Source organism: Alosa alosa, chromosome 1, assembly GCF_017589495.1.
Source record: "Alosa alosa isolate M-15738 ecotype Scorff River chromosome 1, AALO_Geno_1.1, whole genome shotgun sequence".
NCBI classification, from domain to species: domain Eukaryota; kingdom Metazoa; phylum Chordata; class Actinopteri; order Clupeiformes; family Clupeidae; genus Alosa; species Alosa alosa.
Genome location: NC_063189.1, coordinates 18,577,083 through 18,597,335, shown reverse-complemented (window position 1 = coordinate 18,597,335; position 20,253 = coordinate 18,577,083). Strand labels below are relative to the sequence as shown.

Here is a 20,253-nt window from a genome sequence, read left to right as displayed (position 1 = left end):
GTCGGGATTAGTGTGTGCTTCACCTCATTGTGTGTTCGCTGTGTTTCACTAATTCATGGATTGGGATAAATGCAGAGCCCAAATTTCCCGCACGAGATCAAAAGAGTATACTATACTATGTTTCCCACATGCCTGACGAAGATCCAGGGTGATTGAAACGTTGCTATGTTTTTAAAGTTTATATTTTTGGAGCAATTTTTACAGACCACACTTCTTCCACGGGGCTTGAAAAATCCCCACTTCCAAAGTGGGGAATGACAGAAAAAGTTTGAGAACTACTGATCTAACTTTCAATCAAACTCAAGCTTTTGCTTTCATTTGACACACAAAAGCAATCACATACGCATACTGTGATAGTCCATTACACACTAGAGGAGTGATTTTAGGATTTATTTTAATATATATTGTAGCGCAAAAAAACAAACAGATTTCTGATTTTAAATGTTGAACATGTTATTTCTGGGGACACTGTGGCACAACCCGCTACAGTGTCCATACCACATGTCTGTCCACATGCCCATGGGGACCCAGGTCGGACTCAACCCCGGGTGCCCAATCTTACCATAGATATTAGAAAGCTAGATACCGCATTGGGCTCCAGAACTTACGTCAATGTCAATTTTATTTATATAGCGCATTTACAGATGGCTTAGCCGCACCGAAGTGTTTCACAATAAAGTGCAATAAATAATACAGGAATTAAGGCACAAAAACAAAAAGGGCTACAGTTAAAATAAAGTAAGAAATGTGGGAAAAAGAACATTTAAAACTAAACACTGGGGCATAAAGGGAGACACTAGCCAAAGGCAAGTGAATAGAGGTAGCGACGCACATCTTGGGGGCAACAATCACTGGAGGCCAATAGATGAGCATGTGACTCTGACTGGAAATCAGACAGGTGTCTGTGATTGCCTGCAAGTGCAACATTGGCAAACTTCGGGCAATATTTTCTAGTGAACTCATTTGGTTCCCACAAATCACCCACAAGTTTCCTGCAAATCTGCCGCAAACATTACATTTTTGTAAGGGTGGCTGTTGTCACATGGAAAACCTTAATTTGAAGAGAAGTTTCACATGTCTTGCATGTTTTCCCTTCTACAGAGAACCCACAGAAGCTGACAAATCTGTAACTGTCTCTCCCATCACTGCATGGATAGACATGAAGCAAAACCATCTCAACTTCATTTCATGAAGGTCGGCTGATTGATTGATAAAAAATACTTTATAGTAAGACTATTAACCACACACTACAATAAATTACACTGGTGGTTGATATGCCTACACAATTCATGAGTTGCCAACTAACAAGTTGATTTTTCTTCTGGTATATTGTAATATTCAGGCTTTATAATATACTTAATGCAGCTGCAAAGGGCTTATGCAAAGCAACCCAAGGGTTTTTTGATATTACAATATATACTGTATACACTGCCGCAACACTTACAGGAAATGGCCCCCAGATGAACTCTGTGGTGGGGATTTCTCTGGGCTTCAGTATGTGCTTCAAATGCTTTACTAATCAAGCAAAATGTAGTTATTTTACAATATCAGCTTCAAACTCATTTTGATGCCACACTAACTAATACAGAGAGGGTGGCATCTCTGGCATTGCCTATATGCGCACCAGAATGCCTGGTATTGCACTGTGTAATGTTGCGCAGGCAACAACATGATACTTTTTGCCGGTTAGACAAATTGCATAATCCCCTTAGTGCTAAATGGGGACTATCCAGTATGTTGAATTCCTACAGTGTGTTACTTTAAACTGAACATACAAAGGCACTGATTAAATTCAAATTGACTCATTTGTTTCACTTTGTTGACTTCTCCCCAACAATGTACACCCAGAGACAAGATGTGCAATGTAGCTTGAATGTTACTTCTCATTTGTAAGTCACTTACCTCTTAGCACTCAGCTAAATTAATAAATGTAAATGCAGAGGTGTAAAAGTCCAGCTTCAGAAAGTTAAAGTCCTGCCACATATTTGGTCCAACCATTCACTAAACCTGCTGATTCTAATTGGTGCAACTCAGATAGATGAGCTAATTGGTGAAATCAGAGACTTTCTAATGAGGAGACACATTACTCAAAGAACCAAATGTATGGGGTTAGTTTGTAACGCAAACATGGCAGTCGTCTACACATATTCCACCCCTTCCGCTGCCAAAAGTTGACATGTGAATACATTATGCCAATGATATGGTATGTTGTGAATACACCGTGCCAATCATGTGTTGTGATCTTGCAGCTGGAGCGAGGTTGGTTTGTTGTGATATGTCCGCCGAGTGGAGGGACTTGCCTGAAAGGACTTTGGTGAAATCACCTGTGTTGAGGGTACTGGTTGAACCAATACATTGCAGGACTGTTACTTTCTGAAGCAGGATCTTTACACCTCTGTGTAAATGTAAACACGTAGGGGTCCCCAGATTACAGAGGCATCCAGGGCCCTTCTTGTGTGGGCGCGATTGTCAATGATAACAACTTTGCAGAAGTGAAACTATCCCTCGGTCACCGAAGGCTAAATGGGTCAGCGCTGTAAGTTCCACTTCTGTTTACTGCACATATCGTTACATTCTGTGACTAATAAGTCAAGTCAAGTCAAGTCAACTTTATTTCTATAGCACATTTAAAAACAACTGAGTTGAACCAAAGTGCTTACAAACAAACATAAAACAATGACAATGGTACAACAACAATATAACATGGGGGGAAAATAAATAAATAATTGAAATAATACACAAATTGGTCAAAAATAAAAATAAAGAATAAAAAAGAGTGTGTTATGGGGTATTAAGGTAGATTAAAAGCTTGGGAGAAAATGAAAGTCTTTAAGTTAGACTTAAAGCAGTCAATGGTTGGAGAGGACTTAATATGTACAGGTAGACTATTCCAGAGTTGGGGGGCAACAACAGAGAAGGCTCTATCACCCTTAGTCTTAAGGCATGTTTGGGGGATATAGAGAAGATTCTGAGATGAAGACCTAAGTGATCTTGGAGTGCTGTAAGGAATTAGTAGGTCACCTATGTAACTAGGTGCCAAACCACTGAGGGCTTTGAAGACAAAAAGTAAAATTTTAAACTTAACTCTGTGCTCCACAGGTAACCAGTGCAGCTTAGCCAACACAGGAGTTATATGCTCACGTTTCTTAGAGCCACTTAATAATCTAGCTGCTGCATTTTGAACTAGCTGAAGTCTGTTGAGAGTGGAGTGGGAGTAATAAGGGTGTATTATTTCATTACTGCAATGACAGAACTTGCCCTTGGCACCTCTCTAAGATTATAGAGGCTGTTGAACTTTCCTACCTCCTGAGGACTGCTTGTCATTTCACCATGTACAAGAAGGGGGGCGCATTGTTAGTTTCATCAGAGCAGATGTTTTTTCTGGTCCCTCTGTGTGAGGTTATGAGGAAATTTGTACGTCTGCCATGTCTTTGAAAACAATAGCATGTGTGTATGGCATGCAATGACCAGGATAAATGCTTCTAACTAAAGGTAGTGAAAATGCCCTTAAAACAGTCTAGGGTTCTGATGGTTAAAGGATTTTTCCCCTTTTCAGAATACATTTGCTTTCCTGGTTCAGTTTTTCCTCATTGTTGTTTTCATTGTTCAATACTTTTCAGGGCAAATGTAACCCACACCAAGGAGTGTTGGTGAGGTGTTGGCCACCAAAGGAACATGCAAAACATTTTGGTAAATTAGCTTATTCTCCTCCAGAGGTAGATAACATGACACATACCCTTCTCATCTCTGTGTATGCCGTTGTTATACGGTAACTGGCTTTCATGTTAACTGGCTGGATTTTTTACTTCTCTTTGTTGATACCGTAACTTTCACTCTTGTATGGAAATACATATAGAAAGCCTAAGACAGAAGAGCTTTAGGTTTTGAGCAACAGTGTGTACATGATGTATCCAAAATGTCATATTATGAAAAAAGTGTTTGTAATGTGAGGCGAATGTTTGGTTTAAAGATGTGTTTGTGACATTTTGATTGTTGTGTGTCATTTTGCTGGAGATTTGAGGCATTTTGCATTTTGTGTGAGAAGTTGTGGGTTTTGTGTGTGGAATTTTTAAAAATAGACACAGAGTTTTGAAAACGTGTGTAAACAGTTGTAAATTGTAGTTTCAATTTAATTGTAGTTTCAATTTCAACCGTTTTGTCATAGGCTAAAACCTGGCAACCCAAAACCCAAATAAGGAAGCGGGTGCCGACTGCGCAGCCTGAGTTGAATGGCCTACTCCAGAACTAGCTGTTGTGAAATTGTTGGGAATTTAATTGATTAACACAAACACATCACATAAACTGTTATTGAACATAAACTGTTGTTGTTGATACACTGAACTTGTGCCCTCGGAACCAAATCTGACAGCAAGCAGCTTTGGAGTTTTGGAAGTAGGCTGCAGGCAGGCAGCTGGTGGATACATAACTGGCATGCGTAAAGTAATGGTAAGGTAAAAGCAACGACCGAAATGCAATTTCAAAGTAAATAGTAACACTAAAGCAAGATGATACACTGAGATTCTGGAGGAATAGATCAGGCAGTGTGCTAAGAGACCTGCCCCAATAGGCATCATTGGACCATTAAACCATACAATTATCCAAAACATACAGCCAAACAAGGCATGGATGTGTTTATGTGTCGTGTGTGTGTGTGTGTGTGCCTGTGTATGTGAGCATTCAGAGCGAGTCAAATTGATCCTACACTTCAAAATGTATGCAGTTTTAAACATGTCAGCCAGAGATACCTGTGATTACAACACATTGTTTTCATTTTTAACTAGGTGGCGCTACACTTCAAATGAGTGGATATGGGATGTGTTGACATGGCCCCTGGAGACCAACATATCATTTAATTTGATCAACCCTAGGTTCTCGGATATTGACAGAATACTGTCCGGCCATCTACAGGCACTTCAAATGAGTGGATATGGGATGTGTTGACATGGCCCCTGGAGACCAACATATCATTTAATTTGATCATCCTAGGCCCTACGGTTCTCGAGATATTGACAGAATACCGTGTCCGGCCATCTACAGGCCGATTGATGTAAATGTACACATATATTAATTCATTGTATGGCCCCCATGAACGGAATTTCACAAAACTTGGAAGCATTCAGAGGGTGTTATAGTGATCCCACACTTCAAACATTGTGCAGTTTTGAACATATCAACCAAAAATACCTGCGATTACAATGCCTTGTTTTTGCTTTTTCATTTTTAACTAGGAGGCGCTATACTTCGAAATGAGTGGATATGGGATGGGTTGACATGCCCCCTTGAGACCAACATACAAAAAAAGTTGGTCATCCTAGGCCCTACGGTTCTCGAGATATTCACGGAAAACTGTGTCAGGCCTACCCTGCTTTCAGGGGGGCCGGTGTGGTGTGTGGGTGACGGATCAAAACGCACACATCCACACACGCACTCAGGCACACACAAGCACACACACACACAGGCATAGGCATGCACACAAACACGCACACAAGCACGCACATGCACACACACACACACACACACACACCATAAACCCCCCACACACACACACACACACTCACAAGCGAACACACACAGAGAAGCACACATGTACACAAAAGCAATCACACACATGCACACATTCACTTACATGCAAGAGTAGAGTATGGAGTGATTTATTTTTGCGGAGATAATGTGCAGGACTGGGCGGCGGTCATATTTTGTACCCCTCTGCGGTACATCTTGTTTCATTTGGGTTTAATTAGCAGTTTGGAACTGATTTAAGTATGTATTTAGCATGCATTCACATGGTTGGAGTAATGTGAGGTTTTCAATTAAACTTTCAAGGACAAAATTCCTACTTCCCAATAGGTTAGGGAAATGAGACATAACAATGCCCTTAAACTCTATCCTTCTGATAAGACTGAGTAGACATAACTGAATATGAGGATGGGAACTCTCATTCCTTGGGAGGACTTAGAGTCCTGCATCATTTCATCCACTGGTGTTAAGAACAGTCTTGTAATATAGACTCATTGATGGTTCATCCAGACAAAATGAGGACTCTATGGACTTCCATGTTCCATTTTATATTCATTGCAAATTTGCTGATTTTTAAGAATAGCTTGTCGGTAAGTATGTATTTTATTTACACAGTGAATAAGTGGCTTAAATACAATGCCTAATGAATACAATTTGACTTTAGAATTTCTGATTCTCAGACATACAATTATATAAGGTGTTTGAATTTGTGAAAGATTATAGTTAAAGGTGTGTCAATAGATTTCTCTACAGTAGGCCTATCTTTAGAATTTAGTTTGTTCAAAGGCTACGCAATACTTTGTGTGTTGTTGTTATATTAAGTGCAAAATCCACTGTCTTATACTGTATATGCATAACATATGTATACTGGAAATGATTTATTTGGTATTTATTTATGTATTTGGTTTTGTTGGTATTTGTGTGTGTGTGTGTGTGTGTGTGTGTGTGTGTGTGTGTGTGTGTGTGTGTGTGCGCACCAGGCTCCTGTGCAGCAGCATCAGGTGCCTGTACCAGCTAGCTGCCAGGATGAGGTGCACTGGCTCCAATCCCAGCTTCTCCAAATGAAAGAGTACATTCAGCAGCTCCAGGACCAGCTGAGTCAGACCAGCACAGGTCACCAGCGCATTCCTGACGTTCTCCAAAAGCGAATCGTCCAGCCCCAGACAGGCAGTGTGCCAGAGTACACAGGTCAGACACATTCAAGGAAAATATATAAATTATGATATTTTGGTAGCAACACATACTGTTCAATTGACTTTTTATTTAAAAAAAAGAAGCTTTTTTTGTGGTATAATGTTGTGAAAAGAATGGAATGGAAGTCAGGCATGACGTGATGTCAATTAGTTCTGCTGGTTTGAATTTGCTGAACCTTATTTGATACAATAAATAACAGATTAATAAATTACATACTCTACACAAAACAACTACACAATACGTTTGCCAAGAAATGAATAAACATTGCGCACTCATTCTCGTCAATTATGACCAGGGTACCAGATAAAGCACCTAAAAATTATATGAATGTGATAGGAGATTTTGCTTCAGAGTTTAGATTCATTGAGTGCTGCTTTTGTAGTTTGTGAGTTCCTTTCTCTGAGGCTTCTATCACCTAATATCGCTGATGTAAAAGCTTTAGGAGTGTTTGCTGTTGTCTGTTGCCAGACTGCTCACAGGTGTTTGAGGATGGGAACTTGGTCAGCGGTGTGTACATGATTAAACCGAAGCAATCCCCGACCTCTGTCATGGTGTTCTGTGACATGAGTGATGGTGGAGGCTGGACCGTGTTTCAGAGGAGGAAGGATGGACAGGAGTCCTTTGACAGGTGGGGCTCTTTACCAGGGAACATCTGGGGAAAACACAACAAACTTTCTCTTGTGACTAGAGGGGATACACTGTTACAGATAAGAGAGACAATGCAGCCATTTCCCCTCTGTATAATTGTACATTTTTAATAGACTATGACTAAACACATTAGACAGATAAATAAACAACAGACCTTTTAACAATTTCATAATTTTTGGCCATTTATGTGTCATTCATTGTTATTATAATAGATCATGTTATATCTAGAAATGCATGGTAGTCACACAAATGATCTCTCAAATGCACTATTTCTAACAAAAGGTGTAGATATATACACACACAAAATGTTGCATAACAGTAGAGCACGCATGCCTTGCACAAATAATGTTACAGATAACAGATATTTGAATATAGAATATACAGTAACTGAAACAATGTTTTGAAAAAGCATTTTAGCAGAATACTGTAGCAGCTATAGTGAAAAGTACTACAGTATGCCCTTCCTCTTTTCCCCCTACAGGACCTGGGTGGAGTATAAGCATGGCTTTGGGAATCTTCTCTCCAATGATGGGGAGTTTTGGTTGGGGAATGACCCCCTACACTACCTCACATCACAGGGTAGGAGATTAAAGGGCACTGGTGGTCAAATGTTTTATTATTCATTTTCTGATCTGATCTTTTGATGTCATTCACAGGCAATTATAAACTCAAGATAAAAATGGAGGACTTTGATGGTATCCCACGCTTTGCTGAATACAAAAATGTCAAAGTTGGAGATGAAAAGGTGTGAGTGTGTGGCTTGATTTTGATTGGTTGGTTGAATGTCAAACATTTCCCATGTACTGTGTGATGTCCCTCATTTGTGTATATTCCAGTTCAGTATATTATGTCTTTGTGGGCTTAGGAGCTTGATGTGATTTAAACAGACAAGGCCATCTTGTATCTTACAGCTGATTGGCTAGGGTGGTGGGAGAATTGACTTTTCAAGCTTGCAGCGATACCTAGAACTATTAAGGAATGGCATTATAATGTATTTTTGCAGCATAGACCAAAATAGCCTGAACTGCGAAAGCAAGCAGGGACTTGCACTGATGTTGACAATATTTAGTAATGAATGATGTGTTTGTTTGTGTTGAGCCAAAGCCAGAAATACAAATAATAACAACACTGAAAATATAATTTGTACAGACACATAGATCCATTAATGTACTTTTTAATCGACGTGAGAGTGTTGTGTCTTTTGTCAGGATGAGTATGAATTGCAGGTGGGTGACTACAAGGGAAATGCAGGTGATGCTTTGGTTGATGCGCACCCCCACCCTGAGAGACCACAGAGTAATGACCACCAAGGTCTGAACTTCAGCACATATGATCACAACAGCCATGAGGAGGATCCACAGTGTATTCACCAGGACAAGTCTGGATGGTGGTTCAGCAGGTATCACAAGAGAGACCTCCTCTAGTGAAAAGTGCAACTTTTGACATCTGCATTGTAAAAGAAATCTTGTTCTGGGTACACTGGAATCCCAGAGAACACACAAAATGCCTACACTAATAATGTTAATAATGCACCCACAAAGAGCATCACCTAATCAAATTGAATTCCAATTTTGTCCACTAGATGTCACTCTGGTAATTTAAATGGTCATTACTACAACGGCCCCTACCAGGCAGTGACAGATGATGGTGTTGTGTGGTACACCTGGCATGGCTACTGGTACTCCATCAAATCTGTGGTCATGATGATCCGCCCAGAGGGATTTGAAGAGCCCAAAGCAGAGCATGAACCAAACTGACGTTAATCAGTGAAAGGTGTTCTGGCAGTTGAGCACACTATATTTGTCAGATGATTAATAAAATAACCCTGCATGCATCAACACTAACTGAATGTATTTTTCAAACAGATTGTAGGCTATTCAAAATACTCTTTGAGTTCAGTGACTCAAACTTGATCAAATGGCAAAATGTGATTACTACAGTAAAATGAAATGTGCCTTCATACATACATCAGTGATACATACATACATACATCACCTTCATACATACAGCAGTGAAAAATAAAATGAACCTCTTCAAATGGCAGCATAACCCTTTTTGCCATATGTTTGGAAGGGCATTTCATGGCTGTGGGACAGGATGCTCTGTCTGTTTATGACATTTAAATGGTCAGGCAAAGAAGAGCAAGTCTGCATTTACACGGCCTAACGAGCTCTGTTTGGCAACTAAAACATTAAATCTGTTCAAAATGTCAGAACACTACAAGCCAAAAGCAGAAATAGCCTCATGGTACTGATGATCTGTCAAAAGAGCTTTACTCTACTGAAAATAGGATTTTAGCCTTTTCTTGTGCAGTATGGTTGACTTCCAAGGTTCTGTTAAAATGTTGTGAAGAGGCTTGAAAGAGTCCTGCTGTAATATGCAAGAGCACATCATATAAAAGGCATGAAACATGACAGGAAGGGAAGGGAGGAAAAGGAGTGGAGGATTTAAGTCAGCCATCACAAATGAAATGATGGCCAGGCACATCCTCATCCTGGTATAAAGATTCTCCATTTCCTAAAGAGGAAGAACATGCATAGATAAATGCAAGCCTCTGTGGATTTGTGAATTGAAGATATTCAGCGTTTCCATTTACGGTATTCAGGAATGGAGTGGAGTATCTCCACGGACAAAGAAGGTGAGGATTCTGCCTGGTGGTGATTTCAGAGAGGTGCAGTTCTTCATAGGTGCAGGGCCGATGCAAGCCTTTTGAAACTGGGGGAGCAGATATTCCTCCTTTCTTATTCATTCATAGATTTCCAAGATATGATTGAGTAATGCATGTAAGAATGACTGAATCATCAGCCAGTCAATCAAGCAGTAAAGTGTGTGTGAGTGCTTCCAGAGGCTGACAAGATACCTGTTGGTTATGTCATATCACACACAACTCCATACATTTACATGATCCTGCACACACACACACACACCACTGTACACACATTATTTCTTCTCACCTTAGACATGAAAACTCAGACACTCATTGTAACTAATAAGGTATCAAAAAAGAGACATCTTCATGTGTATTTTCCAGGTTTCATAGCACTGTATTTATTGAGTTCAAAATCAAAATAAATGTGGAAAGCAGGTCACTCTGGGTGGGGAAAAGGGATTTATTCCCTTAACACAGTGTTATGGATAAAGAACATTCTGGAAAGAAATCAAAATATCCAGGGAAGTACATTCTACAGTCTGATTACAAGGTAGAGATGTTGGATTGGGTACAACTTTACTTATATTACTTATTTTACCCCTCACATATTTTGTGTGTCTGAGGGATTTAAAAGTCTATTTCCTGTAGGGCATAACACAGTTAGTAATCTTGAAAAATAAAAAAAAGAATTTTCCAAACACAAAACTGATTACAGGTTTGAATTACTTTTGCATTATCCCAATTTAGTGTTCTAAGCACAAATTACTAATTAGCAGGATCATCCCCGTTGCTTAGACACAGTACACAAAACCTGCTGAAATGAAAAATCTAATTCAAAAATAAAACTTGAGTTGAAAGTTCAAACAGGCAAGACACTATATACAAGCCCTGAGGTTCACCATATCCTCTCTTCTTCTTCTCGTTCCTCCTCTCCTTTCGTTCAGTCGGAGAAAAAGGCCGGAGAGCGTGGGGGTGGGCAGTCCCTGTCTCCTTAAGTGCATCCGTGCAACATTGTCTCTGGCTCTCTCCCACCCTTTATTTGGGATCAACTCTTTATAGAGTCTTAAAAGTCTACAAGAAAATGTACAATGAGAAGAGATGTGAACGGCTTCACATAATAAAAAGGAAGTCCGTTCGGGGTTTTTTGGGGGATAGCTTTGGATGGAAGAGTTTTAAGGAATACAGGGGTGTAAGGTGTCCGGGTGAGGTTGTTGAGTCTTTGGAGGCGTTGGGGTATTGGTGTCCAGGGCTGGGGTATTGGTGTCCGGGGGTTATCTTGGGGAGAGGGGGGCTGTGGGGAAGGACGCTGAGTTGCGGGGTGAGTGGAAGGGCGAGGTGGGCGAGAGGCGGCGCGGACTGCTCAGGTCACCGTTGTGCAGCTTCCACAGGAGTTCCTCGTTCTCCATGGACAGACGCTTGTTGACCTTGGACTCCTTCTGCAAGGTCTGCTGTAGCATGGCCTGCTCGGTGGAGAGCTGCCTGCAGGTGGCGACAGAGAGACAGAGACAGGAGTGCGGGAGTGAGAGTAGAGAAAGGATCGGGAGAGAAAGGAAAGAATGGAGAGAGGGGAGAGAGAGAGGCGGTCAGAAAAACATGAACACATTCGGGTAAAGTTACATAGCAGCACACGTGCACACACAACCCTTTTACATAACCACACTTAAGGGTGTAAGACACGTTAACCCCACCCCCCGCTCAGATGCATGGAGTGGACACACACATTCCTCTGTAACTACATAGTCTCAAACGACTTTAGATTTAGTTGGGGAAATGTTAAAAGTGAAAAGCATTGTGTGTATAAGGTTGCATGTGTCTTTGCGAGTATGGGAGGGAGAGAGAGAGAGAGAGAGAGAGAGAGAGAGAGAGAGAGAAAGAAAGAGAGAGAGTGTGTGTTTGTGTGTATGGACTTCATGGTTTTCTTACCTGGACAGCGCTTGGTGTTTGTCCATCCTGGCTCTGTAGTCCTCATTTTCCTGCTGCACCTTGTTAAGGCATTCCTCCAGCTTCGCGTTTGTCTCCACCTGCCAATCAACACAGCACAGCAAATTTAGCTTTCAACATGCAAATCGTTCAGAGGTGGAACACATCAAAGACAACAAAACAAAAACTAAGCAACTCCAATCATAAGGCCGGATACAGCTTGGCTACAGGGCCTTGCATGTTCAGAGCAATCTGGATGAGGTACTTAGGCCTTCAGAGAGCTCCCGTGGAAAATTATCATTTAAAACCTGTTTGTGGTTTCTGACCCGAAGCCAAGACACCTCTTGTCACGCTACTAAGTAGCAAAACAAACACTCAAACAAAAACACTCTTTTGAAATGGAAGCACTCCTGTGGTTAAGTCGGAACGCCACACCCTCTTCTGAAAGGCAACACAGTTACCTGTCAGTGCCTGACCACAAGTGCTGGCAGTAACTGCTAACCATCCACAAACGATATTCTAAATCCTAGAAATCCCATTAATTAATAATAATAAATGAAATGTTTATTTAAATTGTGTTGGCTGAAAAATTAAATGTTTTTTTTTTTCTGATTGATATAATAATGTGGCAAATTGAAGTATTTTATTGACAAGCAGTCTGCACTAAGACCTGGTGTATGCTACTCCTCACGGCTCAGTCATACAGAGTCGCCTTTTCTGCACTTGGGCACCAAGTTCACAATATTTCCATGAGCCTCCCTGACTGCTTTGAAAAATGGCTGCACTGCAGATGGTGAGCTGCTATGAATGATTTATAACATTTTAAAGATTGAATGCTGGAGCCACCCGTCTCTTCATGCACACTAATAATACTTAAGACTTAGAATATCCTCTTATTTTAGTTGTGAAAAGATGAGGCTTAATTTACTTACTCTCTCTCTCTCTCTCTCTCTCTGTGTGTGTGTGTGTGTGTGTGTGTGTCTCACACAGGTAAAACAGACTTGAAGACTCACTATCTTATCCATCTGCATGAGCTTTTTGTCCTGCTGATGAAGCTGCTGAGTCTTCATCTCCAGGACGACCTTCAGACTCTCTAGTTCTTGCTCCAGGTACAGCGTGTGGGCATCCTTCTACACAGAGAGGATGGGAACAGGAGAGAGAGGGAAGAGGATGGTGGGAACAGGAGAGAGAGAGAGAACAGGAGAGAGAGGGAAGAGGATGGTGGGAACAGGAGAGAGAGGAAAGAGAGGATGGGAACAGGAGAGAGAGGGAAGAGAGGATGGGAACAGGAGAGAGAGGGAACAGGAGAGAGAGGGAAGAGGATGGTGGGAACAGGAGAGAGCGGGAAGAGAGAGGGAACAGGAGAGAGAGGGAAGAGGATGGTGGGAACAGGAGAGAGGGAACAGGAGGGAAGAGGATGGGAAACAGGATGGAAGGAAGAGAGAGGGAACAGGAGAGAGAGGGAAGAGAGAGGGAACAGGAGAGAGAGGGAAGAGGATGGTGGGAACAGGAGAGAGAGGGAAGAGAGGGCCGCGGACATGAGTGACAAGGGACACAAAGTACTTGATCTGTACTGGTATTGACTTCGGTTTCTCATTCAGTATTACTATGCAGTGTGCAGTTCCATTTCAACCCAGTAGAAGGTGCTGCTGCAAAGGGACTTGGCGCATGGCATGCTTCATGAATACATGAGGTCTACCGCACAATAGTTTTCAATCCAGGTTAGAAGCTGCATCCACATTTTTGAGGGATACAATGTGTAACTAGAATTCTGGGCATCAGTGGTTGTTGCACACAGATTTCTCTTTTACTTGGGGAACATATCAGAGAGTGCATGTAAAACCCAGAACGTTTCCCTTACCTGACTCTTCTCAGACAGTATCCTCCTCCTTTCCTCCTCAGCTTGGAGTTTCGTCTTGAGCTCGTTATTTTCCATTGCTAGCTCCTCAATTTGTCGCTGGCGAGAGTTATAAAGGTCAGTGTTAATTTGCATAGAGAGAAGACCCACCGAACATGCCATATTTCATTTGGCATGCTACACATGCCCTAAGGCTACGTGAGAGTCCTGCTAAAACAGACTTGTTGCCCCCCAAAATGACTTATGATTGGCAGTTGTAAAGGTAAAGGCATGTTTTGTCTTTTAGCACAGAAAACTGCAGAAAACAGCCCTACTAGATAGCTCCAAGTAAAATGAACTTACAGAGAGAGATGCTTCCGAGTCTTTGAGAGTCTTGTCCAAGGCATTCATGTTTTGCTCATGAGTCTTCTGAAGCTCTGAGGACGAAAAAAAAAAAAACTTGATTATTTATTCAATACATATTTTATGGTGTGTGCACTATTATAGACAGACAGACCGACAGACAGACACTGTATATGGGATGTGGAGAAGGAGTGCTGGCGGAGGATGCAGGCTCACCCTGCAGGGTTGCTTCATTCTGCTGTTTGAGAGTCTCCATCTGTTGGGCATGGATGGCTTCCTGTTCCTGCCGATGAGCCTCTTGTTTGGATCGAACATCCTCCACCTGCCAGGGGAAGAGGGCAAGACTGAGCCACCAGCTACTCAACAGCAAACACCAACACTACGTCTGTTCTTCACATCCGTGTCTCTGTATCAATGCAGTCGTTTTAAAGGGGCCAGGTGGAGATTTTTGTAGGATGTGAGGTGTGTTGAACGCATCCACGGCCTTCTTGAGCGCTACTGAAGTAAGAAGTGCTACTTCAATAGAGAGGATCCTTGGAAAAAGATTATTTCAATTGTATCTATGTTAATCAATGAACTATTTCCACTATGTCCCAAACTTTGAATTTTTGGATGTTACCTGGCAAGCTGGACATAAAACAATAGAAGGAAGAAGATGGTTATATTTTGTCTTCTTGAAGCTAAACATAAATTGCACGGTCATGGAAATCTGTTTACAGACCAAACAAGTGCAGCCGAGTTGAAGGACTGCTGCAATGCTTTGCCCTAGAGAAACTTGCACATGTTGTTACAGGGGATTTTTTGTGAAGATTTGGAGCTCATTTATTGAGTTTTTGGAGGGGGAAGATTTCATTGTGGCTTTATAGTCTACGGTTTTTATATATATATATATATATATATATATATATATATATATATATATATATATATATATATATATATATATATATATATATATACACACACATACATACATACACACACACACACACATACATACACACACACACACACATAATTTATTTATTTACAATAAGATCACTGATCACATTTTTAAAAGTCCGAGCATTCTATATGGACGTGTGTCCATCTGTGCATGTAAATATTCACTATACGTCACTGCTTGGTGTTATTCTGTCCTTTTCATCATGATGAGAAGCGGTCAGTTACCAACAGCAAAACATACCACCATATCTATACATTTGGAATATCTGCAAGTGCCTATTTGTACTTACTGGTGATGTGCCTTGTTTTGTTATGTTTTGTGTCTTTGTATTGTAATAGAAAAAGTAAAAAAATAGAGAGGATCCATCTCTGGCAAGTCTTTAGTGGATATCTGGGCAACACAGACCATAGGTGTTTTTACATTGCTTTAAAACTGTCAATTCTTAACATTTTGTTGCTATTTCTAGGTGATATTATATTAGAATATTGGAAACCTCCAAAAAATGACCCCCACAAATTACACCTTTAAGGTCCATGCATGTCTGCACAAAGTTCACAGAATGTTCCTGTGGCATTTTTGTTATCAGTTAGCGACAGATTTGGCCTGACAACGAAGATGCAGCGCCAGCGTTACAACAGGCCACACAGAGAATGGACGGGGCTGATTATACAACGGAGAATGGTAATAGGTTGATGGATAAGAGCCCCAGCCCCAACGCGCCATTTAAATTTCAACAGTGAAAGTGAAGGAAAATAAACGCCATGGCAGCAGCTATAAATCAGTGGCACAGGCCCTTTCCATGTCTAAAATCCAACAGGTTAGGAGGCCATTAAATCACTGGAAATTGTAACTTCCACATCACAGTTACAGCTGCATACATCTTTACCACTCAGGGTCACATATATTGCATATAGCAGAGTGCAATGCTGTGCGTGGATGGTGAGACTTATTAGAATGCACAATATTGAGTCATAAGTCACCCTGACATGAACCCAGCTCCGAAGCCCTTTTCTGGGCACCAACAATTCACTAATCTCTTTGGTTTAAATTGACTTACAAGTTCACACAAAACTTTACAATTGAGCTAGCTTCAACTCATCAGTAATCAAGGTAATGACTTTAAAGTGAACAGAGACTAAATGATACTATAGCCATCCAAAACATATTCCTAGTGTACAAGCAGGCGGATTACCCATGGGGTGAGCAGCCAGTGCCTTTACATAACATACATACGGCACACAATTTGTACCTGTTGCTGCATGAGTGCGCGACACTTGTCGGCCTCCTCCTGGTACGCCTGGTGGGTCTTGTCCCATTCTGCCGAGTAGAAGGCCCTGAGCCGCTCCTCCAGCTGCACGAGCTCTGCCTGGTTCTCCTCCCGCAGCTTCTGCAGGGTCTCCTCAAACGTCAGCTGCGCCTCCTCCTTCTCCTTCTCCAGGCACTCGCAGCACGACACCGAGCCGGCTGATGGGGGTGAAGGGAGGGGATGGGAGGAGATTGGGGGGGGGGGGGAGACACGGAGAAATTGAAAGAGAGAGAGACAGGAGGAAAGAAGGGGAATCAGAGAGGGTGGACAGAAAGAGAGAAAAAAATAAGACTTGTTTTTAAGAACATCTGTCTGTGTAAATCTGTCCAGGACATTATGGCAGAAAAGCTGAAGTGGCCTGAATGTTCCTGACCACAGCCTAAGTGGAGAGAGTTGAACATTACTCCATTAGTACCTTAGTGTTCCAGCTACCAGCAAGAACACAATGTTTCCTCTATGTTATATTTCCTTATAAACCTGTTAATCGCACAGCAACATAAATCTAGCTGCTCACATTCATCTCAGTAACAAATGAATGAATATTGCTGCAATAACGGAGATGAACCACCATGCACTACAACAACGCAGTTATTGTAAAGGTGATAAGTCCCAGACTTGTTCCACTACCTGGAGTGTGAGTGAGTGGAGTCTACACTGACTGGAGTGAACATGTCTCAAACTTTAATAGATTTGCATTCCAATAGGCAAGCCCCAACAGTTGCCTCCGTGCTGCTAGATGAAGTGTGTGTAACGGGGCTGTTGCCGTGGCTATGATGACATAGGGGTGACAGCTGTGGCAGAACAGGCCTGGGCTTTACTGGGGCAGGACAGGTGTGACATCATCCCCTCTGGGTCTTAACCTCAGTGAACCCACATGCACTAGTGGGGGGGGGGGGGCAGACAGATTGTGGACTGAGTTAGGACACAGTGGGCAGACAATGGTCATACAGTATGTTGAGAGAGCTGTGGTAAAGCGAGTCAGTAGTCGGGTTAAGAGTTGCAACATGTGTGGTGAACATGATGGGAGACTTTAAAAAAAAAAAAAAAAAAAAACACACAAGCCATAACATTTGCCAAAGTACAGGGATTAATGCAAGGGTGGATTAAATCTGACACACACAAAAAAACTATGCATTGGACAGAGTAAACACTGAACCCTTAACGCATAGGCCTACTATCTGAGCCCCTTAATGCATAGGCCTACTATCTGAGCCCCTTAACACATAGGCCTACTATCTGAGCCCCTTAACGCATAGGCCTACTATCTGAGCCCCTTAACGCATAGGCCTACTATCTGAGCCCCTTAACGCATAGGCCTACTATCTGAGCCCCTTAACGCATAGGCTTACAATCTAAATGGTGAGATGTGGGGCTGTACTAAATGAGAGAGGCTGGGTGGTGGAGTGGAGTGGAGTGGGGCTCTGGAGGAGAGTGAGAGTGTGTCCTCCACCAGCGCTGCATACCACAGGCGTAAGGAGGGTCAGAGGCCTGGAGCCCCACGACCAGGCCACACACTCACGGAGCACAGCAGCTCTAACATTCCTCCTGCAGGCCGCATGTGTGTACAGGCATGTGGCTGGGTGTGGGTGTGAAAGTGTCAGGGAGTGTGTGTGGAAACAGGCATGCTGGCTTGTCTATGTGTATGTTTATCTATGGACATTAATGTGTGTGTGTGTGTGTGTGTGTGTGTGTGTGTCGGTCTCCATGTGTGTACAGTAGCCTATATGTCTGTATCAGAGAGTATAAAGGCATGTCTGTAAATCTGTGTGGGGACATGCTCGTCTGTAATGTGTGTTTAGACGTCTCCCTGCATACGCCTGGTAGGTAGGGTTATAAATGCTTTACTGTGCTGTTGACTGAGATTTTGGAAACGCACATACATACACACAAACGCGCACATGGTTGTTTGGACACGACGCCAGAGGGCCGCAGGGCAGAGCACACAGGTGGCTGGACTGGGAAAGGAGCCTGCTCTGGCTATGCTGTGAGGCACGTGGGTGAAGTGCATTGCGCCACGTTTTCCCTTTCATACACATTACAGTGCTGGGGCCCTGCCAAAGCCTGCCTCACAGAACAGCAGAGCATCGCACCACACACCTCCCTCTCAATCATCTCCCTCTTGGGGGCCCTGGTTCATGTTTTTAGTCGTTAAAATATATCTGCCCCTCATGCTCACTCTCACTTTGATAACGTTTTTCTGTCTTTCTCTCTTTCTTTCTCCGAAGTGGTGGTGAGTGACATCATCGGAAGAATGAACTCATGTTCTGGAATGTTCAGGGAAAGACTCCAGTGGATGACTGGAGTGGAGGAACATGGCTGGGCAACACTGATGCAACAGAAAAATAACTCTAAGCGACTCCACCCTATTAATGAGTACAGATCCCGCTCAGCTGCAATCAACCCTTTAATTCACCAGCACGTCTATATTGAGAGTACTAGGGGTCGACCAATATGCAATATCTATAACCGATATTTGGCCAATATTCTGGGCCGATATATTCATTGATATGTTGCAATAACAAAATGACATACTGAATTTGATTTAGATAGATAGATAGATAGATAGATAGATAGATACTTTATTGATCCCCAGGGGAAATTCACTAAAAGTAAGCTATAAATACAAACAGGCTGATAGGCTTCCAGGCTTTATGCCGACAGGCTGCACAGAAGAGGCATGCACTGTCTGTGAAACACACACAACATGCAAACTTTGAATGCTGACAGCTGACTCGTTTTGTGAGAGAAGTGCAGGAAATGACGTGAGAAACATCAGTGTAATGCTACTGCAAGTATTCAAATTAAAGTATTCTGCTCTGGATTGCTAGGTTGACACTATCAGGGTCTGATTATGTGTGGTCCACATAAACTGGGATGACCAACACCATCTCTCGACTACCTGCAGGGAAACCCGGACTATTTGCTTGTTTAGTTAGTTTAGAGAAGCTGGTGGATCTTTTTGTGAAGGCATGCTGTCTCTCCTTTGATGTTCTGATCACTGAAAATAAAGCTCTGTTCCTGTTATTGCCTGACTGGGTCTTCATTCATCTATGTTATCAAAATTGCCATCAGTATCGTCTGTGTACATTCAACTCTGTATCAACTCTCATACTCAACCTTCCTCTAGAACACCTTATTCAACTACACGTCATTTAAGTCATCAGACCAATTGTAGCTTGAAACTTTTTAGGGTGCTGAAAGCAGTTATAGTCCCTGGTTAGAAAACCAGACAGATGTGTGCGAGAGATGAGAACTGACTGAGGGGAGGTGAGGAGATAATTTTGTGTTTGTGTGGACAGTGGAATATGCAAATTTGTGTGTGTGTGTGTGTGTGTGTGTGTGTGTGTGTGTGTGTGTGTGTGTGTGGTATTTTGGCAAGCGAGTGATGAGTATGTGTGAGCAGAGGGATGACACCACTGTAGGCTAAACAAAAGAGTCTCTGTCTGCAAGGAGACTCATTACTGCGGGCTTGTGGCCACTCCATGGACCTCCACCACAGCAGTTACACCAAAACCTCTGCCAACAACACACACAATCACACAAAAGCATCAACACTCACACTCATACACATGCATGCATGCATGTGCGCGTGCACACACACACACACACACACACACACACACACACACAGAAAAGCATGCATAATACCCTAACACACACACATACTTGAGACACAAATGCATGTCATATTCAAATACACACTCAGATAGAGACAGTGTTTTGTGTAGTCATAATTCCAGGGTGATTCTGGGAACCAGCCCTGACTTGAGGTCATCACACTCAACAAAGTGGAATGAGATGAAAATGTGACCTCAGTTCACACTCACTCACACCCTCTCTTTCTCTCTCTCTCTCACACACACTCACACGTG

General features: G+C 42.2%; 2 protein-coding genes across 5 annotated transcripts in view; one reads left to right on the top strand and one right to left on the bottom strand.

The window, feature by feature from the left end:
- The first annotated feature begins 5,953 nt into the window (after positions 1-5,953).
- Positions 5,954-9,197, top strand: LOC125303967 (fibrinogen-like protein 1). The gene is made up of 7 exons (XM_048257978.1): positions 5,954-6,107; positions 6,498-6,705; positions 7,180-7,339; positions 7,841-7,938; positions 8,016-8,104; positions 8,568-8,758; positions 8,942-9,197. The coding sequence occupies exons 1-7, from the start codon at positions 6,015-6,017 to the stop codon at positions 9,114-9,116; spliced, it is 1,014 nt and encodes a 337-aa protein (XP_048113935.1). The 5' UTR covers positions 5,954-6,014; the 3' UTR covers positions 9,117-9,197.
- A 1,183-nt stretch (positions 9,198-10,380) lies between these two features.
- mtus1b (microtubule associated tumor suppressor 1b) overlaps positions 10,381-20,253 on the bottom strand; it is a 60,591-nt gene continuing 50,718 nt past the window's right edge. For all 4 annotated transcript variants that reach the window (XM_048244520.1, XM_048244512.1, XM_048244496.1 and 1 more), the window contains exons 9-15: positions 16,325-16,539; positions 14,346-14,451; positions 14,130-14,203; positions 13,791-13,886; positions 12,943-13,059; positions 11,933-12,030; positions 10,381-11,488 (exon numbers count right to left, since the gene is read on the bottom strand). In XM_048244520.1, the coding sequence (XP_048100477.1) occupies positions 11,281-11,488; positions 11,933-12,030; positions 12,943-13,059; positions 13,791-13,886; positions 14,130-14,203; positions 14,346-14,451; positions 16,325-16,539 (914 nt within the window). In that variant the 3' untranslated portion in view covers positions 10,381-11,280. The remainder of the gene's footprint in view (positions 11,489-11,932; positions 12,031-12,942; positions 13,060-13,790; positions 13,887-14,129; positions 14,204-14,345; positions 14,452-16,324; positions 16,540-20,253) is intronic.

Coding starts and splice junctions, on each gene's coding strand:
- LOC125303967 (XM_048257978.1), top strand. CDS start 6,015: ATGGTTCATCCAGACAAAATGAGGACTCTATGGACTTCCATGTTCCAT. Junction 6,108..6,497: donor TTTTTAAGAATAGCTTGTCG/GTAAGTATGTAT, acceptor TGTGCGCACCAG/GCTCCTGTGCAGCAGCATCA. Junction 7,939..8,015: donor ACACTACCTCACATCACAGG/GTAGGAGATTAA, acceptor TGTCATTCACAG/GCAATTATAAACTCAAGATA.